The 24922-nt window shown below is 37.0% G+C and overlaps 1 protein-coding gene across 2 annotated transcripts in view; it reads left to right on the top strand.

Annotated features, from left to right (window-relative positions):
• Positions 1–15546, top strand: part of didum (dilute class unconventional myosin) — a 69280-nt gene extending 53734 nt beyond the window's left edge. For both annotated transcript variants that reach the window (XM_067776377.1, XM_067776376.1), the window contains 8 exons: positions 8224–8449; positions 8515–8680; positions 8765–8891; positions 10741–10872; positions 10979–11507; positions 11587–11718; positions 13210–13302; positions 13369–15546. In XM_067776377.1, coding sequence (XP_067632478.1) covers positions 8224–8449; positions 8515–8680; positions 8765–8891; positions 10741–10872; positions 10979–11507; positions 11587–11718; positions 13210–13302; positions 13369–13506 — 1543 coding nt within the window. In that variant the 3' untranslated portion in view covers positions 13507–15546. The remainder of the gene's footprint in view (positions 1–8223; positions 8450–8514; positions 8681–8764; positions 8892–10740; positions 10873–10978; positions 11508–11586; positions 11719–13209; positions 13303–13368) is intronic.
• Positions 15547–24922: the final 9376 nt, after the last annotated feature.

Genomic DNA, 24922 nt, shown 5'->3' with positions numbered 1-24922 from the left:
TATATGTCCCACTAATGACCATAGGCCTCCTCTTTTTGGCAAAAGTGAATGGTCCATAGTCCATGCTAGCCCAATGCGTATTGAAGACTTCACATTCATCCATAGAACATAATATCTCAATGTATTCATCATCTATTCGCTAGCTTTTCGTTGAAGGAACAACATGGTGATGAAACCTGCATGCATTACACATATTTTCCTTATAGCAGGAAATATTTCTAGTAAAAATGGATAAGATTGGTTAAGTACCACGCCCACTTTTATATAAATGACTTTAAAAAGGGTCGTAGGCAAAAATAATAAGTTAAATCTTAGCGAAAAATAGTTTTGTAGCAATCGTATTTTGTGCCATTATAACAAGAAATGGGGAAAAATTCAAATCAAGAAAAATGGGCGTTGCACTGCCCCTTTCTTACAATGCATTTCGCAACGTTTCTGCAGCCATAACTCGACGAAAAATTTGGTATGTAACAGGAAATATTTTAAGTAAAAATGGACTAAATCGGTTAAATCGCCTTCTTTTATAGATTTTATAGATTTTCTAGTAAAAGTTGGAAATTTTCGTTAATAACCCTGCCCTTTTTATTGTAATAGCGCTTTTTAGTACAATGGCACTTTTGTGTTTATGTTTATTGTTCTGTTATATCTTTAATTTAAAATAAACTGTAGGGAAATCCCCATATCCGAAGGAAAACTGCATTATTACCCGCTCAAGGTCATTGGTGTTACCCTCTGTATCCTTTTTGCTTCTTTTAAACGAAAATTAGTTCAGAATAGGACCATATTATATGTATTATTGCGCAGCCTTGTAACACTACTAAACACACAAAACAAACAACAACAGCATCTCAAGTGTACAGCTGGGTATGCAATGTTCGGTTTCACCCGAACATAGACTTACTTACTTGTTCCCAAACTAAGAAATTCCTCTGACCAAAGATTCAGATACGTCTTTTTTACATTTAAAACTTTTAAAGTGGAAGGCTACAAAACATTGAAATTTGAAACAACTTCATTCATTGAATGAAAGCGCGTTCTGAGATGATTTATAATGATGTCCAATGCTCGATAAAATATATTCTCTTTGAACAAACTTTCCAGATCTTAGAGACGCGCATCTTCACAAATCTCATCAAAATGGCGTTTTACCTCCGTCTGACGAGTTTTTGGAAAATTCAGCGGTGATGGACCATTTTTCTGCTACACTTTTGCTTCCATTTTTAAATTTACAAATTAATGTCGCCACCTTTCCAATCCTTCTAGACAAATTTTCTAACGTTTTAAGGCATTTGATTAACTTGAAATTGTATTATGGTCTTTAGTTGTGCCACTTTGCATTTTAAGCAGAACTTAGAAAATATGCTATTCAATTAAAATAAAATACTCAGGTACGGTCTTTTGACCCGGGGGCATCTTGGGTCGGGAGACCGTGGCATTTTGCCAGCCCTGCCACCCTATTGTTACGCCACTGGTGCCTGATCACAGCCAACTCCTGGTAGATTTTGCTTCATCCATTTTTCTCTCCAGGTATTGGTTCTTTTGCTCCGAAACATTGAAGCCTTGCAAGGCCGGAATAAGCAAATTAGCCTTTACGACAATACTGTATGAAATATTTGCAGTTTTCGTGGACTTCCTTAAAAGTAATGAGAACTTCAAATGTATATTCTGAAATCCAATATTCACATTCTAAAATTCGATTGCCTATACTTAAAATCAATTGGAGTTTCCTCAAATCGAACACTACCTTTTATGAAATGAAATTAACCATCTCTGAAATCCAATTGATTTTTTTTTTTTGAAATGCAATTGCCATTTTCCGATTTCAATCTGTAAAAGGTGTAGAGACCGATCACTTCGAAGCCAATATGGGGTCAATTTCAAACCATTTGGGAGTAAAGTAAAGTGATGGGTTCCATAAAAATAAGCGGGTAGGAAAATGCAATCTATTCGATAAATTAGTCTGCACAGAAACAGTAACCCGTTCCAAAAAAAAATAACCAGTTTCGAAAAGTTCCAGGTTATCTGCTTTGGGAGTCGTATTTTTAAAAGGTTTTATTTAGCTTGACTTGACAGCACTTGGCTGGCTGGCACGAATTTTGTGATTGAAATTTAAGTAACTTCCTGATTAGCTACAAGCTTAAAACTTGGAATATAGTTCAGAACCAGATGGCAATGCAATAATAAGAGAAACACTCCGATAGGTGGCGCATGGAGCGAAATATTTTTGGTGTTTCATTCAATTTATTCAACAACACCTATTAATAATTACAAAGATTAATATAATTCAATTTCAAGTTACTCGACACGTCTGGTCGCTAAGAAAGTATAAGAAGAATAATTACATAGCAAGATACAATGAAATGTCAAAATGTATTGTTGTGGTTGTTCGTTTACTACTCCGTGCTAGTCGTTGATAGGTGGCTGGCAGAGCTGCCACAGTACTCCCCTTTTAATGACGAAGTCACTGTTGGTTCAGGAATCGTACGCGCCTTGACTTCTCGTATGTTCGAGGGATCGGTTTCGTAGCTGCCTCATCGGAACTGGTATCTGTATCTTCACGTATGATGAAAGCTGGCTTTAATCTGTCAACCGATACAGCAACTTTCTTGTTATTCATCTTCACGTTAAAAACTCTATCAGTGGGACGATCTATAACCTCGTAGGGGCCGGTGTAAGGAGCTTCTAAGGGCTCTCGAACTGCATCTGTTCTCACCAGTACGTGTGAACAGTCATATAAGTTTTTGAGCAAAAATAAACTTTTCTTCGAGTTATGATGAGCAGCTGGAATAGGCCGAGTGTTGCGCATATATTCGCGGTGCTTTTCCAGAAAATTTTGTGGATCGATAGTTTTGTCTAGGTCTTCAAAAAACTCATTAGGTAATCTGATTGGACCACCATACAACATTTCTGCAGTGGAAGCTCGAAGATCCTCCTTATAGCATGTTCGTAATCCGAGTAACACGGTCGGTAGTAGATCTGGCCATGGAGTTGCTGGGTCACACATGAGCGCTGTTTTGAAGGATCGATGCCATCGCTCTATCATCCCATTAGATTGGGGATGATAGGCTGTGGTGTGTATGCGTTGACATCCGATCATGTTCGTGAGAGCTCTAAAAAGTGCTGACTCAAATTGTGTGCCCTGGTCAGTCGTGATGGTCTTTGGACAGCCAAACCTAGCGATCCAATGAGTCCAAAAAACTTTTACTATAGTCATCGCAGATATGTCTTGCAGGGGAACGGCTTCGGGCCACCGTGAAAATCGGTCGATCATAGTCAAACAGTAACGATAATCGTTACCCTGGGGCATTACAACGATGTCAATGTGCACATGATCAAACCTGTTGTCCGGCATGTCGATTTTATCCGGTAAAATGGAGTTGTGTCTATGAATCTTTGCTCGTTGACAAGGTAAACAAGCCTTTGCCCAAAGCGCCACGTCTTTGCACATCGACGGCCAAACATACTTTTTTCGTAGTTGTTTTAGGGTTGCCTTACCACCCGGGTGTGAAAGTCCATGTACCGATGCAAATATTTTGTGACGCAACTCTTTAGGTACGTATAACCTTATATTTCCAGTAGAACTGTCGCAGTAAACGCTGTTGCCTTCGAAATGCATTGTCTGTAACTTTAACGAAGTGCTTCCCTGTAGAAGTAGAGGTAGATCAATATCTTTGGCCTGTGCATGCGCAAGCTCCGAATAATTTACGCTGGTTGGCATTGAAATAGCATTCAGACGTGACAGGGTGTCAGCTACTACGTTAGAGTCACCGGATACGTGCATAATCATCGTAGAGAATTGCGAAATGTAGTCCAACTGTCTTAACTGTCGCGGCGACGCTTTCTCGGGCTTCTGCTTAAAGGCGTGAATAAGTGGCTTATGATCTGTCTTGATGACGAACACGCGTGCTTCCAACATATGTTTAAAATACCGTATGGCTTCATAGACGGCCAGAAGCTCTCGATCGTAAGTGCTGTAATTCCTTTCAGTACTAGTAAGTTTTCTTGAAAAAAACCCTAGAGGCTGCCAAATGTCATCGCAAAGTTGTTCTAACGCCGCACCGATCGCTATGTCTGAAGCATCACTTACCACTGCAAGCTTTGCATCTGGAGCTGGGTGAGCCAAGATCGTAGCTTCTGCTAAACTACGCTTGCAATCATCAAAAGCTTTGAGAGTTTCACTAGTCCAGTTGATTTTACTTTTGTCATTCTTTCGCATGTTGCGTGTGAACTCGCTCAATTGCGACTGTAGTTGTGATGCCTTTGGAATACACCGCCGATAGTAGTTGATGATACCGAGAAATCGGCTAAGTTCGCAAACTGTGTCAGGTGGTTTGTAATTCCTTATGACTTCTACTCGCTCGGCGGGTGGACGTACACCATCGCCGTTGATGACATACCCCAGAAAATTTATTTCAGGTTTTCCAAGTTGACACTTATTCACATTAATTGTCAAACCATGCCGCTGTAATATAGAAAAAACTGTGTGAAGGTGATCTTCATGCTCGCGTACTGACGTGGACATTACCAGAATATCATCTATATATACGTACACGAAATCGATGTCTTTAAAAATACCGTCCATGAACCTTTGAAAGGTTTGAGTAGCGTTCTTAAGCCCAAACGGCATGTAGAGAAATTCATAAAGCCCGAAAGGAGTGCATACTGCAGTTTTTTCCATATCCGTTTCGCACATGGGGATTTGATAATATGCGCGCACCAAGTCAATTGTAGAAAAAATTTGTTTTCCATATAATTTCTCTGATAGGTCATGGATGTGGGAAATTGGGTATCGATCTGGAATGGTGATCGCATTTAATTTACGATAGTCCCCACAAGCTCGCCAACCTCCCGACTTTTTTTCGACCATGTGGAGTGGACTTGCCCATGGACTTTTTGATGGTTGGCAAATACCCTGTTCGAGAAGAAAATTAATTTCATTCTTTGCACTAGAAAGCTTATCCCCAGCTAAACGTCGCGGCCGATCGGCAATTGGATTTCCCTTTGTTTCTATATGGTGTCTTACGTTATTAACGCTACTATTATTGTTGAATTTACGTGAGGGTTTTGTAATCTCTACAAAACGTGTTAAAAAGTCCTGCAAAATCGTTAGCGCTGTTCACTGTAGAGATATCAAACTCGGCAGTGTCGACTAATTTTCCGCTTGTGGTAAGACCAGTGGTCCTGTCAATAAGACGTTGTTGATTTAAGTCAATTAATAAATTATAGTGAGTCAGAAAATCTGCCCCAATAATCGCTATATGAGTATCAGCAATGGTAAACGTCCAGTTGAACGCTCGTCTTAACCCTAAATCTAGTTTGAGGATATGGTTTCCGTATGTCTGTATGACTGTTTGGTTAGCAGCATACAGCTGAAGCTCATTTGGTTTTAATTTTAAATTAGTGAATTTACGTGGTATGACGGAAATAATCGAACCCGAGTCTACGAGGAACTGGAAGCAATTGTGACGATCGTATACATGTAGTCTTGTTTCATGAAGTGAATCATCAATCGGTTTAGTTCTGTTGCTGGTCCTGTTATCGCTGCTACCCACCAGCGTGACCGGCAGCAGCGGCTCTAGTTTGACGAATTAGTGTACGTACAATTTGGACGACAGTTGCGTGCTTTATCGCCAAATTTGTTATGAAAATAACATAGATTTTTCCCTCCATCATTACTAGTTGTTGTTTTGTCCCTACTGGAGGAACGAGCCCGGGAGGTTGAACGTTTTGTCGGATTATTCTTAATTTTGTTGATGTCGATCTGCAGTTTCTTGACCGACTCAGATAGTGACTTAAGTGTATTGACAATTTCCCCCAAGGAATTGCCGTCGCTCGACAACGCGTTAACTGAAGACGAAGCAGCACTTGATACGTTTCCTTGTACCGCTATCATATTAAGAGAGTTAGAGCTGACTGCTTCTAACATCTTGTCAGCAATAAGCGCTAATTTGCCCAGATCGTCTTCTTTCCATACTGTTAAAAGTGGGCGTATAGAATTGGGCATTTGTCCTAAAAACAATGTTCTAATAACGGCTGCGCTGCCTGGGTCCGGTGCGAGGCGCTGCATGTACGATAACATCTCAGACGGCTTCATACCCGCAGTGCCACCGCCTTGCAACAATCGCCGTAATTTACTCTCTGAAGATTCAGAAAATTTCGCTAGTAACCTACCTTTAAGAGTGGTGTATTTATTTTCGTTTGGGGGTTGAGTTACAAGATCTTCTACTGCTAACAGAATTTCTTGATCGAGATGTATAGTTACCCAGTCAAACTTATCGGCGTCCGAAGTAATGTCGCTCAAATGAAATGATCGCTCTAGTTGTGCGAACCATAACTGCGGATTCTGTTTATTGAAATTTGGTACGAGCATACGTTGCCAGTTTACTCTTGTTGACAAAGGCATGTAATTGTTTTGCAGTGATTCAATGCTTGTTTGAACTTGCTGCAATTGCTGCTTTACTTCGTCGCTCAATTCCGCCATCACACTGTCATGAAATAAATCTTCTTCACTCGAATCTTTATTTGTAGCACTACGCAAATCGTATCGGCCGGCATGCATAACCCTAATTTTGCTTGAGTTAAAAATTGCCGATTGAAAAAAACTCGTTCAACCGCAACATCAAAAAGATAATATTCTAGAACGTTCAAAATGTTCTTCCTACGTTTAATGTGTGCATTCGCTTCTCGCTCATTCGTTGAACGTTGCTTTTTAAAATATTCTGTGCCGATGTATGTGTGTATACGCTTCCAGGCAAATTCGTTGAATTTCGTGTTGGGAATTTTCCGTGGTTTTGCACTATCGTTGCTAAAATGCTTTGCAAACGTGTCGAAAACTGAAAAATCTTCTTGTTGAAGATCACGTCAGGGTCACCACTTTGGTGTTTCATTCAATTTATTCAACAACACCTATTAATAATTACAAAGATTAATATAATTCAATTTCAAGTTACTCGACACGTCTGGTCGCTAAGAAAGTATAAGAAGAATAATTACATAGCAAGATACAATGAAATGTCAAAATGTATTGTTGTGGTTGTTCGTTTACTACTCCGTGCTAGTCGTTGATAGGTGGCTGGCAGAGCTGCCACATATTTAAAAAAATCGTTTTTGTGGTCAGATTTTTTCATATTTGGAACACATAATATATATATGAATAGAAAGCGACTTATGAAAAATCGCCGCTAGGTGGCGCAAGGGTCGAGATATTAAAAAAATCGGGTCCGATTTGGCTCATATTTGGAACACATAATACATGAATAGAAAACGGCCTTTGAAAAAAATCGCCGCTAGGTGGCGCAATGATCGAGATATTCAAAAAAATCGTATTTGTGGTCCGATTTGGTCCATATTTGGAACACATAATACATACATGAATAGAAAGCGACCTGGGATGTCCGATTTGGCTCATATTTGGAACAAATATTACATACAGTCCGGTAGAAGTGACATCAAAATATTTTGGAGTTCGAGGAGGGACAAGCATACGTGGCGCAGAGTCGAGTGCAGCCTTTATTATGTATTCAGGACTTAGATTGTAACAAATTGTCAGGAAAGAGAAGGACTCTAATGAGTCAGTAAATGAACTAAATAGAATGAGAAATAATAGGCAATTAAATAAAGACTAAAAACTTCAAAATAAGATAATTAAAAAAAATTTTTTTAAGTTAAACGGTTTTATTGAAAACAATACTTACATGAGGTAATAATAATACTAAAAGCTAGAAAATAATTAGGTAGGTCCTAGGTACTAGTCATCACACTCCTCATCAATCTAGGGCGTTAATCAGACAATGAAATAAAAACGTTGGACGCGTCAAATTTCTATTGATACTCATAAGTAAGACCAATTGAACCTTAATCAGGTTATGCTACGCCTCACATTTTTAGAAATTTCACGCGCCCAACGCTTTTATTTAATTGTTTGATCAACGCCCTAGATTGATGAGGAATGTGATGACTAGTACCTAGGACCTACCTAATTATTTTCTAGCTTTTAGTATTATTATTACTTCATGTAAGTATTGTTTTCTATAAAACCGTTTAACATAAATTTTTTTTTAATTAAACAGTGTAACCCAAGCAAAACATGCTAGGTTTAAATAATATTTAATCAGATAACTTCAGAAGCAGACCAGTGGGAATACCTGAAATGTCTTTGTTAATCGCTGTTTGCTTACTCGTGACGTAGTGTATTCATCACTTTTTTTTTTATTTTCACCATAGTCAACTCGAATCTGAATTAACAGCTTTAACCGAAGAAAACAACGCACATCTTGGTGATCTAACACGACAAATTGACGAATTGCGCCACGAGAAAACGCAACTTCAAGAGGTATTACACAATGGGCTCGAGCAAATTGATGAACATAATATTGAAGCATTGCGTCAAAATGAACGATATCTACGTTATGAATTGCAACGTTCATTCGCACAATACACACAACTACAGGTGAGCTAGAAAGCTAGTTGCAATTCTTAATAGTTTCTTAATGATTTTGATTTTTTTAATTGTAGGAGGAAATGAATGCAATGACACGTAAATTTGAAGCACTACGACAATGCAAAGATAAGCTAATGTTGAAGCTGCAAGAGCATGGCATTCTACAGGAGGGTAATATTAAGGAAAGTGACAAGAAGGCAGTAGCGAATGTGAGCAAACAGAAGGTGGCAAACTATCAGGGTATGTAATGTTGTTGTAATCTAAGAAGCTGCTGTTTAAAACTATATGCTTATTTTTTAAAATACATTATTTATCAATTTATAGGCGTTCTAAAGTTCCGTAAAGAAGACCTGGATAAGATACTTCAACGATTAGTAACCGGTATGACGCCACGACTTGCTATAGGCCTGTTGCCAGGCTTTCCGGCTTATGTTATATTCATGTGTATACGGTAAGAGCAACATTTCAATCGTGGAAAAGAGCGTGGCTTTGCCCAAATCAATACCGAACATTATATCAGGGACGGAAAATAATAATTATTTTTTTTCGGAGTCGAAAAAGCCCTGGTCAAAAGATTGTCCTAGGAGAAATTGTTTGAGTTCCAAGGTATCCCTATAGCAATAACATGTCGAATCATGCATCCTTTTTATTTTTCGAACTTTTTCCATTAAAGTCCACATATAAAAGTAAAATCTGTATTTTTATTTTTTGAGCCCGGTAGAACTAGTTAAACTCGGACATTTAAAAATAAAAGTCCGGTAATAAAAGTTAAATTCGGACTTTTATTTTCTAAGGCCAAAATAAAAGTCCCGCTTGATAACAAAGAAACGGCTTATCCGAATTAAAAAAATTTTATTTTGGATAAGCCCTATCTTTGTTATAAAGCAGGACTTTTATTTTAGTCTTAAAAAGTAAAAGTCCGGATTTAACTTTTGTTTCCGGACATTTATTTTAAAAAGGCCGAGTTTAACTTAAAAATGTTTATTTCGGATAAGCCGTTTCTTTATTATCAAGCGGGACTTTTATTTTGGCCTTAAAAAATAAAAGTCCGGATTTAACTTTTATTTCCGGACTTTTATTTTAAAAAGTCCGAGTTTAACTAGTTCTATCGGACTAAAAAAATAAAAATCCGAAAATAATTTTTATCTTAATCCAAATATATTTAAAGTCCAAAATTAATAGTTTTGCAAGGAATTATATTATAAAAGGAATAACAGTTTCAGCCCTTGCATTATAAACTCAGCATGAGCTTCAATTTCACATTTCATTTCAGATAAATTACTTTTCTACATAACACGTGGCACCTCCCGTTTAAAAAAAAAGTTTCCCCATTTCATCTAATAATAAAACTGGATTCAAAACTATTTTTTGCTAAGTTATAGCTTATTGCTCTAGTCTACGACCCTTTTAAAAGTCTTTTATATAAAAGTGGGCGTTGTCTTTAACCGATCTCGTCCATTTTTCCTAGAAATATTTGCCACGCCCATTTTTCAAAAATTGAAGTTTTTCCTATTTATTGTTATAAATCCACTTCGGAAATGAAATACCATTGACATAAAGCTCTTTTTTGAAAAGATATAGCTTATTTTATTCGTCCACAACCCTTTTAAAAATCTTTTATATAAAAGTGGGCGTGGTCCTTAACCGATTTCGTTAATTTTTCTTCAAAGCATTCCTTATAGTAAAGCCAACCTCTCTGCCGAAGTTTGTTACGATAGGTTTAACGATTATTGATTTATGATTAATAATATTTGTAAAATTGATTTTATCACAAGGGGGCGGTGCCACGCCTATTTTAAAATTTTTTTTAATTTTTATAAAGAGTCCCAATATCAACATGTCAAATTTCAACATTCTAGGTGTATTATTTACTAAATAATCAGGTTTTTGTGTTTTCCAAAATGTTATATATATAAAAAGTGGGCGTGGTTATCATCCGATTTCGCTCATTTTCAATACCAATCTATTCTGGGTCCAGGTAAGCTCGTGTACTAATTTTGGTGAAGATATCTCAATATTTACTCAAGTTATCGTGTTAACGGACAGACAGACGGACGGACATGGCTAAATAAAATTTTTTTTCCATACTGATGATTTTGATATATGGAAGTCTATATCTATCTCGATTCCTTTATACCTGTACAACCAAACGTTATCCAATCAAAGTTAATATACTCTGTGTGCAAAACACGCTGAAAATATAGATTATACAATGCCACTATTTAAAACCTGTTAAACCTAACATTTAAACTTTTTATACGACCAATGAAATCCGTTTAATTCAATTGTATTTTTCACAGATATACTGATCTAATTAATGCTGATGATGATGTACGCGACTTGTTAAGCAAGTTTGTTGTGCAAATCAAAAAAATTCATCGTAATCCGAACGTGATAGAAATACGATCACTTTGGTTGGTTAACTCCATCACGTAAGTTCAATCAAACTTGTTTGTTCTAAATTGCTCAAAAGAATTAAAAAAAAAACACATTACAGTAATTTAATATCAACTAATTTTCTTTTGTTTCATTATACAGGCTACTTAATTTGCTTAAACAATACGGTGATGTTGAAGAATATGTTAAATTCAATACAGAAAAACAAAATCAACAACAATTAAAGAATTTCAATTTGTTCGAATATCGACGAGTTATACTAGACATTATAATTAGTCTATACCAGGTGTTAGTGAAGCAGATACAAAATTTACTTGAACAATATATAGTACCTGCCATACTCGATAATGACGAAATCCAGCGTAATAGGCAAGTGCAGGGTATGCGTGTCCGTACTGCATCAATGGATTCGACGTCATCGCCCGAGCATGGCAAAGTAGCTGCATGGAAACTGCTAATCAATCACCTGGAACAATTTTATAAACAATTTCAACATTTTGGCTTAGATAGTTGTTATTCCGAGCAAATTTTCCATCAGTTATTATACTTTATTTGTGCTGTAGCTTTGAATTGTCTGATGTTGCGCGGCGATATTTGTATGTGGGAAACGGGTATGATAATTCGTTATAACTTGGGTTATATTGAGGATTGGGTGCGTGGCAAGAAAATGGTGAGTGTTGTACATAAATTTGACCAATTTTCTATAAATATGTACATTCTACTTTCTAATCTCGCACACTTTTTTTTAGTCTAATGATGTTTTGACTCCATTAGCACCTCTCAATCAAGTATCACAACTGCTGCAATCGCGCAAAAGTGAGCAAGATGTACAGACTATTTGTGATTTGTGTACATCATTGAATACGGCGCAAGTACTTAAGGTAAGACATAGGGGATTAAACATGTTGTTGTTGCTGTAGCAGTGCATCCGAATTAAACATAACAGTAGTTAGTAAAGTGATTCGGAAGGACTGAAAGAAAAGGAGAAGAAACAGGCCGAATAGAAAGAGTGAAAACTGGCTACTCATATATTGGGTATTTTTTGATAGTATAGCCCGTGATGTGTTGGTAGCTATATCAGGATGAGAAAACTATGAACAAAAAATGCCATACTGTTCGGAAAAATATTGTAACGAATTTAGGGATTTTCCGCTTATTTGAAACCTTCTGCTAACGTTCGAATCGCTAAACTGTTGAATAAATAACTGCAATATTCAATAATGCAAAATGGTCTTTATTAGACTACTTTGAGAGTACATAACAATAACACTTAACTTCACAACCAATAGCGTGCTTAAATCAAAACTGATCACTGATTACTCAGCTTGCGCTGCTTTTATACGCTCTGTTGCCTTGTCCGTTTATAGCCTCTCACATAGCCATATGCGTGTGTATATGTGATGAGAAAACTATGAACAAAAAATGCCATACTGTTCGGAAAAATATTGTAACGAATTTAGGGATTTTCCGCTTATTTGAAACCTTCTGCTAACGTTCGAATCGCTAAACTGTTGAATAAATAACTGCAATATTCAATAATGCAAAATGGTCTTTATTAGACTACTTTGAGAGTACATAACAATAACACTTAACTTCACAACCAATAGCGTGCTTAAATCAAAACTGATTACTCAGCTTGCGCTGCTTTTGTACTCTCTGTTGCCTTGTCCGTTTATAGCCTCTCACATAGCCATATGCGTGTGTATATGTGAGTACTACTTCGGCTGGTGATTACATGTGTTTATGAGTATCTCTCCGTTGCCTTGTATGTATGTGTGCAGATGATGATTGATTTGTTTACGTACATACGAGTGGCTGCTTAGTATCGGCTTAGTGATGCTAGTATCGCTTAGTGATGTCACAATATGAATGAATACAGAGTTATTATTAAAGCTAAAGCTTCACACTCGACGAATTTCTTTCGTTTGCATAGAGTAAAGAACTATTGCAAATTCAATTCCCATTAGGATCCCATTACAGAAATACATTCGATTTTAATTGGATTACTATAATACTTCTAGATTTGATAATTAAATCTCATATGTTTCTGCAGTGTTTCTCGAGTCGTCCTCTAGCATTAGAAATTCTAGATTTCTCTAATCTTCATCTAACTTAGCGATTGCTGGGTTACGTCGTTGGTAAATTACATGTGCTGGCTAGGCGTCTGTTCGGAGAAGTGCGAAGTCGGTGCAATCATTCTAGGAAGTGTGTTGGCTCCTTTGTTAACTTACAAATTAACGATTCGCTGTAGGTTATGTATCGTGTCTTACTATTATTTTTTAGTATCAATTTGTTATCTTTTCATTTGCTTTGCTGTCGGTCCAAAACAAATATACCAACACTTTATGTTCTTATTTTATATTTCTTTGCAGGTAATGAAATCATATAAACTGGATGATTATGAAAGCGAAATAACGAATACGTTTTTGGAGAAACTCACCGCGAAGCTAAATGAGCGTCCAATGGTAGTTAAACATCACATGATTACTTATTACTGCAATTGTAACTAACTTCTCACTTTTCATTAACAGATTAAAAACGACGAATTTACTATGGATCAGAAATTCATACATCCCTTTAAAGTTGTATTCAAATATAGTGATGTCAAGTTGGAAGATATTGAATTGCCGAAACATTTAGGGTTGGACGATTTATTGACGAAAATTTAAATCAATTGCAAATGCGTGACCAATGTTTAATGCAAATTTTTAATCCGAAAAAAAAAATCGACCCACCTTCCAACGAAAAAAGAGAAAAAAGTTATAAAAAATAAAATAAAAAATGTTCACAATTAGATTCCGAGATAAATAAGCTTAGTGTGTACAAACAAAATTAAAATGTGCAAAATATGATAATAATTAGTTAGTTAAATGTTATTGTTGAAGTAGAATAACAAAAAAACAAAAACGATTAAAACAAGAAAGTTGTGTACTTTGTGCAGTTTGTTGCCATTGAAAAATCACATATTTAGAAGAAAATTATAAGCATGAATACAAATGTAAACCATTATAGAAAAGTTTTGTAAAATAGAAAAAAAAAAATATATAACTACATGTATACATGTACATATATCTTTAAAACTAAAATTATTATATCAATCTCAAAATGAATACTGAAATCAATATATGAACATATATAGATATTAGCCTGGGTCGATTTATTAACCTATATCGCGCCATCGATTTTTCGATAGGATTTGGGCTCAGGAAAAAAGTTCCACTACGCATACCCAAAAAAATAATTTTTGAGCCTGCAAAACTTCAACGATTTTTTCGATTTTTTATGAATTTTTTCATTTTCAAGGCTCCAAATCATTTTTTATGTATTTTTTTCGTGTCAATTGGCAAATGCAAAATTGGTAAATGCAGTTTTTTGACAAAAAATTCTTTTATGGAGATTTAGAAGAATTTTGGTCGAAAAATCGATTTTTTTTGCAGGCTCAAAAATTATTTTTTTGGGTATCCGTAGTGGAACTTTTTTTCCTGAGCCCAAATCCTATCGAAAAATCGATGGCGCGATATCTGTTAATTTTCGTCCATACAAATCGACACACTCTAATATGCAAATCGTCGGTAAAAGTGCAAAACCGCCAATACAATTTTTGAGATTTTATTAAGAAAAACTATTATTTATTATGTTTAACAAATTCCCACCAGTTTCATTACTTTATCAATTTAGTTTCCAGCTGCAATAAGAACAAATATGTAAATATTTAAGACAACCTCCAGTTTCTATGACGTAAGCTACCGAATCGGTTAAGCAAAATTATTTGTAGTCTTGCACTTTCACTGACAATATATGAATTATGGAAATGCTTAACGTAAACCCTGAATCTACTAGCTTTCTAAGAAACTCACATTTATTCGTGTACACGTAAATCAAATGAATATTTTGTTTAGTAGGTAATGAAAGACACCTTAATCAAAGTCAAAAAAATGAAATTTCGCAGGCTCGAAAATTAGTTTTTTGTGTATGCGTAGTGGAACTTTTTTTCCTAAGCCTATCGAAACATCGATGGCGCGATATCGGTTAATAAATCGACCCACCCTAATACATGCATATTTATATTATTTCAGTCGAGCTTTTAAGCTTGTTAAGTAAGTTAATTGTACATTTTCTTATTTTTACATGAACGAAAGAAATGAAAATTGCGAAAAATGTGCTTCCTTGTCAAAACTGGAAAATTCGAAAATGGACGGATCAGGGGCCCCATTATGTAGCTCGATTCGAAAGAAATTTCTTTCGGATTTGAGAAAAATGTATGTGATTTGACAGCTTTCGAATCGCATCTTCATTCGAGTTACATAATAAGGCGCCAGGCATATTCCGGTTTTCGAGTTCGAAACAAACTTTAATTTTTTAATATGGTTACTAGAACATCAATTAAAAAATCGTACGATATGGATTTAAAATCAATTTGAAATTTTGTTTGAAAACCAGAACATGCCCATATACAAGCAAGGCTGTCCTTTACATCCTTTTCCAACATAATTTTAAGTCTTTGCCCATAAGCCAAGTAAACATCCCAAAAAAAAAAAAAAGCACTACATTGATTAAGTGAATGACTTTTATGACTATTTTTTTGTTAGATACTCAGAAACAATTTTTGAAATAGAGCGTTCTGAAACAAATTTTTAACACCTCGTGTTTTTGAAACAAAAATCACAAGTAGGGAGCGTACTGATTTTTGGGGAAATTCGTATTAGATATGAAAATATCAATTTTGAAGCGTCAAGTTATTTGATTTCGAGACAAAGTTTTTTTAAATTTTCTATTATTGGAGGTCTCTCAACTATTTGCTGATATCCGAGGTTTTCGAATATTTCATCCCCTGTATCTGAGATAGTACATTCTTCCACTGAGCTCTCGATATGATCTTTCATTAGTTATATATTCCTATTAAATATTAGTAAATTTAGTCCTCGCCTTTATAGTAATTAGGTAGATAAAAATTAGCCCCATGTTGTACTTAACATAATACCTAGTATTATTGGAATTTGTTTATGTTTTTTTATAATATAATAATTTTACGACGTTTCGCTTTTAAAGTTGTAGCTAAAGCGTTTCAATTATTTTTGAGTAGAATAATTATTATACGATGGTCTAACCATAGCAACATAGTTGCCTTATTTTTGACGTTCAGCAAATAACAACTGAACATGGGTTAGTGAGACGTTGTATATGTGATAAGACTTGAAAAAGAAAAAAAAAAAAGAGAGCAATTTATTTATACACATACATACATACTACACAATACATACGTATAACCGCATATAAAATTTAAATTTAAAATATTTACATTCATATACATATTTTTAGATGAATTGAGGCCTAATAGCATTAGCCAATATAATGATTCGTGAGTTACTACGATATACTAAAAGCCCCTTATTCATTAAAAATAAAATAGGTTTATAAAGCTCTAAAAATTAAAAGTTTGTGTGGAAATGTTGTTGTTGTTGTATTAACAAGAAATGGAAATGTCATTTTAAAGAGCGTGATAAAACGTTTGCATTTTTTTTTATAAATAAGGGGTAAATTTAATTTAAATTTATTTATTATTACGGCTATTTAGGCCTAAAACTTAAAACTAAATATAATTCATTATTAAAATCACTTAGTTCTATTGAATATGCTGTCGGAATGCCATCCCTGCTAGACAGAGCTGACGGAAACTCCAACACATTAACAGAATTTTTGACATCACTAATACACTCGTATATATTTTTCATTTTATTCGTATGGAAAACCATGGTATGTATTACGCCCTGATGTAAATTTCCATCAGCCATATCTGTCAAATGATGCCTCAAATGACTGACAGCTGTCTAGCAGGGATGTGATTCCGATCAGCATATTTACTAACAGACAAACGGACGAGTCTGGGAGTCACTCTTTTAAGGGCGGTTGGAGAGGACGCGTTTCCAATCCTCCAGTGCTCCCAGCATAAGGCAACAAAATTTTGAACATATATTTTCATTTATTACGCTGTTGGAATGCATGGAAGATTCCGATCAGCACAGCTCAACATGTAATGGGAGGTTGAAAAGGACGTGTTTCTAATCCCCCCTGTTCCAGCTTTTGTTTGGCCTTATTTTATTTTATTATGATTTATTATGAGTGGTCTATAAATATATTTTCATAAGCTTCAACTGCCTCCATTTGTTTTAACCCTTTATTGCAATTCACCTATTTATTGTGAATAAGAATAAATAAAATAAGAAATAAATAAAAAAATATGTACAATGCATAAACAATACCACCAACAAAAAACATGTACCTATAGAAACTTATCGTAACTGTTCTTATATAAAGAGAATAAAGAACAAGTAAAAGTGTCTAAGTTCGGGTGTAGCCGAACATTATATACTCAGCGTGAGCTTCAATTGTACATTTCATTTCAGATAAATTACTTTTCTACATAACACGTGGCACCTCCGGCTTAAAAAAAAGTCTCCCCATTTCCTCTAACAAAAAAATTTGATAAGTGAAATATCATTGATTCAAAACTATTTTTTGCTAAGCTTTAGCTTATTATTCTAGCCTACGACCCTTTTAAACTTGTTTTATATCTAAGTTGCCGTGGTCTTTAACCGATCCCGTCCATTTTTACCAGAAATATTTTCTACTATAGGGAAAATTTGTGTAACCAATTTTATTACGATCCGTTCATTTTTCATCGAGTTATGGCTCCCGAAACATAGAAAATTGCTTGGTCATACAAGGGGTGGTGCCACGCCCATTTTTTAAAATTTCAAGTTTTTCCTATTTATTGTTATAAATCCATTTGGGAAATGACATACCATTGATATAAAACTCTTTTTTGTAAAGATATAGTTTATTATTTTCGTCCACGACCCTTTTAAAAATCTTTTATATAAAAGTGGGCGTGGTCCTTAACCGATTTCGTTAATTTTTCTTCACAGCATTCCTTATTGTAAAGGCAAACTGCCGAATTTTGTTACGATAGGTTTAACGATTTTTCATTTATGATTAGTAATATCTGTAAAATTGATTGTATCACACGTGGGCGGTCCACGCGTATTTTAAAATTTTTTTTCCACTTTTTGTAAAGAGTCTCAATATCAGTCCACATGTCAAATTTCAACATTCTAGGTATATTTTTTATTAAACAATTAGGTTTTTTGTGTTTTCCAAAATGTTATATATATAAAAAGTGGGCGTGGTTATCATCCGATTTCGCTCATTTTCAATACCAATCTATACTGGGTCCAGATAAGCGTACCAAATTTGGTGAAGATATCTCAATATTTACTCAAGTTATCGTGTTAACGGACGGACGGACATGGCTCGATCAAATTTTTTTTCGATACTGATGTTTTTGATATATGTAAGTCTATATTTATCTCGATTCCTGTATACCTGTACAACCAACCGTTATCCAATCAAAGTTAATATACTCTGTGTGCAAAGCACGTTGAGTATAAAAAAACATTCCAACTACCAAAGCTTAAATGATTTGCATTAAGTTAAGTGTATTTCTTTTTTAGCATACTTTTTTGTAATTATGTCAAATTTAATTCCAATTCCACATTGGCACCTAGAACATTTATTTATAAATTAACGCATAAGAGAAGATTAGGCCTGGAATGTTCAAAATATGTATGTATTGCTCATTTTAAGTGTTAATTTCAAGGCTTTGAACATTTTTTTGTAAATAATTTTATATAAATTACGGCATACGTCTTGGCCTCAAGACTTTTTAAAAGTTTCGATAAGTTTTTGTCTTTTTTGTAAAAACAATTTTTAGGGTTATCAGTTTCGTTAAGTTTTGCCTCTAAATCTCGCGACTCCGTTAAGATTACAACATAATGCTGGCTGGCAACGACATAAAAAATGCTGCTGGTAACCATAGCAACGGGTGGTTGTGTGTGTATCGGGTGATTGTCGCTTGCCCGACCACCACACAAGCAGAAAGCATCAAGCGCCATTTGTATTGAAAATTCGTCATTGGATGACGATTTTTGATTGCTTGTAAAATTGCGAATTTTCATAAAAATTTTTGAACTTTTTTCGAGTATGCAGTTTTGTAGCTTATTCAATTTAATATAATAAGATGCAAATCTTAAGCCACTAAGAAAATTATCTGATTTTTGGCAATTTTTTTTTCCATCCTACCTTTGCATTCGTAGGTTTCAACAAACCGCAACGTAAAATCTTTTTCTTCCGCGAACTTGCTCATTTCACGTTCTCACAAAACTAACACGCCAATGCATGTCAATCACGTTGGCCACGATCAAATAGACCAGCTGTCAAGCGAAAAAATCTTGATTTTCATCAACGCGAAGCCGACAACAACTACGTGTGAGCACGACTACCGCCGATCGCCCATTGCTATGGTTACCAGCAACATTTTTTGACCGTTGCCAGCCAGCATAAAGTAAAGCCATAAACATTCCTCTTTTGATGTATATCATTTTCTACAAATTTGAATACTCAGCTTCGGAGTTTACCTTACACTCAAACATACTAACAAACATTTATATTTACTTGGTAAATTTAGTAATAATTTATTCTTATCAAGTCTATAGTTACATAATTTTAGATTAACATGCACATTGTGAGTATAATATTATGCAGATAAACAATGAATTTTTTGAATAGATGCTTTCTTTCAATGTACTTTAAGAAAGATAACTTGTAATGTTTGATACAAGAATTTATGATGCAAAGTTATATGGAAACTCTGACACAAGTATACACAGTAGGGTGGAGTGATACCCCATGAATTTTTTTTTGTAATGGCTTAGCAGTGAAAAGTTGTCTTTTTAAGAGTTAACCAAAACCACCAAATATTATTTTCGTAGGATGGCGCTTTGAGGTGCCCCCAGCCCCAGGAAGATGAGTAAAATAATCGCGATTTTACAAAGCTCATTATTTGCATATTTATTTCATTTCTTTTTTAATATACATAACTTTAGTGGCGGCCACCGTGGTGTGAAGGTAGCGTGCTCCGCCTACCACACGGAATGCCCTGGGTTCACACCCCGGACAAAGCAACATCAAAATTTTAGAAACAAGTTTTTTCAATAAGAAGACATTTTTTCTAAGCGGCGTCGCCCCTCGGCAGTGTTTGGCAAGCACTCCGAGTGTATTTCTGCCATGAAAAGTTCTCAGTGAAAACTCATCTGCCTCGCAGATGCCGTTCGGAGTTGGCATAACACAAGTAGATGCCGTCCCGTCAATTTGTAGGAAAAATTAAAAAGGAGCGAACGCAAATTGGAAGAGAAGCTCGGCCTCTTCGGTGGTTATCGCGCCTTAAATTTATTTATTTTATTTATAACTTTAGTAAAATTACATATAACTTAAAACGACAATTTTTAAATGGTGTTTTACAGTTTTTTGTTAATAATAGTATGTTTCCAATCAAGTGTATAAGTAAGAGTTTTACAGGCCCGTGGTAGGCCATGAAAATCAGTAATCAAATGACAAAAAAAAAAAAAAAATAAAAATTAAATTTTTACCTACCGTCTTTTTTAAAGTTTAGTTGCGTTGGGGCACCTCTAAGCATATGATGAGTGAAATAAAAATGTTCAACCCTGTTTCTGGTCTAGAAAGGCAACTTTTTGCAGGTCAGCCAAAAGCGATCTTGCAAAAAAAAATAAATTCACTCCATCCTAATACATAGGTAGCCATTGCAAGCGAAAATCACCTGCGCAAATGCGCAGAAGCGGAATAGTACGAAGTTTAATAGAAATAAATTGCGTGTATTTGGCGTCATGAAATAAAATGAAAAAGTCGCATGCGATTTTTTGTGTTTGATCACAGAAAAACCGTTTGGTTTTTGTTATTGCTGTAAAACAGGTACACTCTCTGCCAATATACAAAAAGTAGTTAAGTTTGAATAACAAGTTATAAAAATATTCAGTATGTATCAAATACTTATAGACTTGAATTTTATACATGGGATGGCTGTGTGATAAGATACCGTCTCTCAAAACTTGTTTCAAAAGCGCCGTAGCACAGAAACGATTTAATGAGATTGGGCGGTTTCGAACAGGGTTGCGAGCTGAGGCAATTTTCACTCCAACATTCCAGTATAGCCATGTAGACACAAGCTTTTTTAAAGTTATATACAACATAATTGAACAATCCAGCACTTACGAGCTATGTACTTACATATTTCTGTTATATACATACATAAAATACATTAAAAATATTTAAAACATGCGTCTTATTTTTTACATTAAATTCGGTATACTCCGGGCAACATAAACAATGCTGTAACCAACCCGATTGGAGCTCTGAGTCATGATATAAAACGAAATACCTTGACTGGGCTTATTTCGTTCATTCACTAAAGCTGTCAGCACATAAAACTGTGGCAGAGAGGATCATCGGTTGTCCCAAAAGTAGGATGCCTTTTATCTTTTCGGTCATGTTTACATCAGTAGTTAAATAACTAGTTTTTCCATACATGTATATGTTTTCATTCGATAATCCGTAATTATGAACAAAGCAACGTAAACAAGATGGCTGGCCGACAGATTATACAGCTAACAATCAAGCTTCAAGGGATGGAAATCATGTGAACGTGCAGATTAAGTTTTGTGACTTTATTTAAGATAAGTGTAAACATGGTCTTACTATGAATCTACTGATTTTCCTAACAAGCCAACCTAATAAAACCGCACTGCGTTTTTTTAGCGCACGCAAACAACCGGCGTTTTTTGCCCTAACCCAAACAAGCATGCGTTGCGACTATGTAAAGCATGTGTGCAAACGTCAAATCTAAATGTCACGCAGAACAAAAATTTGAATATTCGAGTGTCTGAACGCAGAACGCCGTATCTACATACGCAAACTCCAAAACACTTAGCTCTATATGAAATCAATGTTATCACAAATATGGAATTGCTTTGACTGGATATGTTCTTCAATCAAATACACTAGTTGGCGGCCGGCGTTGTATGGAGGCAGTGTGCTCGAATACCGAACCGAAGGATCAGGTCCCCAGCAGGTTAGGGGGCCGGAATATACCCGCGGTAGGTATGCCTGTTGTTGTTGTTTTTGTAGTAATGCTTCGCCCCACCTAATAGCTGCGACCGATCACAAATTGTCATCATTATACTCTAACGGGAGTCCAAGGAAACTTGCTGTTTCAACAGGGGTGGACCATAATGACAGGGGTGTTAGAGGCGTTGGTTCCACATTACGATTAAAGAGATGGTTGGTGTCATGTGGGGACACATTGCAAGCGGGGCATACATTTTGTATGTCGGGGTTGATTCTGGATATGTAAGAGTTTAACCTGTTACAGTATCCAGAACGAAGTTGAGCCAGAGTGACTCGCGTTTCCCTGGGGAGTATGCATTCCTCTTCCGAGTTTTGGGTACTGTTTGTTGAATACGGGATTCACCGGGCAATTCCTGGCATAAAGGTCCGACGCCTGTTTGTGGAGTTCACCAAGGACCTGCTTGTGTTTTTTGCTTCATACGGCTGAGTTCTCAGGTGCCGTATTTCCTCAAAATGCTTACGGAGAGGACTCCTTAAGTCCCTAGGCGGTGTTGGCTCATCAATCAGATGTCTGTTGGGATGCCCAGGTTTCTGGGTATTCAGCAGGAACTATTTGGTTATCATCTCATTTCTCTCCCTGATGGGGAGTATTCTCGCCTCATTATGTAGATGGTGTTCTGGGAATATAAGAAAACATCCCGTGGCGGTTCTGAGCGCAGTATTTTGGCAGGCCTGTAGCTTATTCCAGTGGGTTATTTTTAGGCTTGGCGACCATATAGGGGACGCGTAGCATGCAATCGGCTGGTCAATTGCTTTGTAAGTGGTAATGAGCGTTTCTTTGTCTTTTCCCCAAGTACTGCCAGCAAGGGATTTGAGGCCTTATTACGGCTGCGTGCTCACAAAAATGTAGATCCTGATCGAACGTCACACCCAAGATTTTGGGGGTAGGACTGTCGGTAGCGTAGTGCCATCGACGTGGATGTTCAAAATGGTCGAAATTTGGGACGTCCATGTTGTAAATAAGGTCGCGGAGGATTTAGTCGGTGATAATGCCGGGTTTCGCGAGGCGAAAAACATGGAGAAATCAGGGAGGTAGCCGTTTATTCTGTTGCAAAGCTCATCGATCTTTGGGCCTAGGCCTGTGGCCATCATTGTGCAGTCATCGGCGTAGGAAACGATAGTAACTCCTTCTGGTGGCGAAGGTAGCTTAGATATGTAGAAATTAAACAAAAGTGGGGATAGGACACCACCCTGTGGCACCCCTTGTTTAATTCTCCTTGGTTTTGATGCTTCGTTTCTAAATTGCACCAATGCCTGCCGACCACCCAGATAATTTGCGGTCCACCTTTTAAGACATGGGGAAGGGTAGACCCTTCCAGGTCTTGCAGTAACGTGCCATGGTTGACCGTATCAAAAGCTTTTGATAGGTCTAGCGCTACGAGTACTGTTCTATGGCGGGGGTTTTGATTTAAACCGCACTTTATCTGGGTGCTGTTGGCATTTAGCGCGGTGGTGGTGCTATGGAGCTTTCTGAAGCCATGCTGATGGCAGGTTAACTGCAAATTTGCTTTGAAGTAGGGGAGCAAAATAGCTACTGGCGATAGGAGAGATATCGGGGGATATGAATCTCCTATGTTAGCTGGTTTCCCAGGCTTTAGTAGCGGAACCACCTTGGCCATTTTCCATTTTTCGGGCATGGCAAAGGTGGAAAGAGACAGGTTGAAGACATGTGCTAAATATTTGAAACCCTCTTACCCTAGGCTTTAAAGCATCGGCATGGCTATGCCGTCTGGGCCCACTGCTTTGGATGGTTTAGCATGACCTCTTTGGTGGTGATGGTAATTGGTGACGCGCTGAATTTATGTTTATGTGCGTGTCTGTTGGCCCTCCGTCTATCTTTGTCGACCGTAGAATGCATTATATATTGTCGGCAGAAAGCACTCGCGAATTTTTTCGCATCCGACAGCACTTTATCGCCAAAGGCGATGGAAACTTTGTCATTGTGCCTAGACGGATTCGATAGGGACTTTACGGTGGACCAAAGTTTACCTACACCGGCAGAGAGGTTACAACCGCTTAGGTGCTACTCCCATTTGGCCCGCTTGTGTTCATCCACAAGCAATCTGATGCGTTGGTTTATATCCCTTATTTGGGAGTCGCCGGGATCGAGCTGTCTTATAAGGTCACGTTCTCTCGCTAAACTTGCGGCCTCCGCCGGGAAGTGGGGCCGAATTTCAGGAATTCTACCGGCGGGAATGAAACGAGCCGAGGCGGATTCAATGACCTTGCGGAAAGCACGTTCCCCTTGGTGGGCATCAGTTGGGATAGGGAGGGCAGCAAAGCGGTTGTCTGTAAAGGATTTGTATTCGTCCCACTTTCCTTTTTTAAAGTTAATGAAAGTGCGTTTTTATAGGCAGGTGGTTGGATGCCAATGTTACCATCGGCTGCCAGTTGACGCAGTTTACGAGTTCTGCTCTCACGATTGAAATATCCGGCGAACTGTGGCAGCTTCCTACCATACGTGTGGGGGCGTCTCCGTTTATTGTGCAGAACGTCGTTTCTTCTATTTGATCCGCCAACATCTCACCCCTACTGTCCACCCGCAAGTTTGAATGCCATAGATCGTGATAGGCATTGAAATCGCCTAAGATAATGCGATTGTTGCCAGTGAGTACGGCGCTGATATTAGGGCGGTACCCACTGGGGCAACAGGTGGCAGGAGGGATGTAGATGTTGATGATTTCTAGTTTTGCATCAAATATATGATATTGCACAGAGTGTTGTATGATAAACGCGAGGCCGCCTCTATTTCCGCTCTCGCGATCTTTCCTGTCGCGGAGTGGCACCGTCCATGGCAGGAGCTACATTGGGCGGATGTCGCAAACGCATATATTCTGTGCTGGCAAACGGTGCAAAAGGAGGTAGGGACTAAGAGTCTGTTTCCCTGACCTACACAATTGCTGCCGGAAAAGAGGGGAAGAAGACGGGGCAGGGGCTGATGCTCGGCATTGCTCGCGACTCTACTACGGAGATTGTAGGTATGAGTGGAGCAGCCGTGTGAGTTGGTGGCGCCGTGGGGCGCGAGCAACAGCGAGTACTTGTTGTGGC

The sequence above is a fragment of the Eurosta solidaginis genome, chromosome 3, assembly GCF_040869045.1.
Source record: "Eurosta solidaginis isolate ZX-2024a chromosome 3, ASM4086904v1, whole genome shotgun sequence".
NCBI classification, from domain to species: Eukaryota; Metazoa; Arthropoda; class Insecta; order Diptera; family Tephritidae; genus Eurosta; species Eurosta solidaginis.
This window is presented reverse-complemented; position numbering and strand designations above follow the sequence as displayed.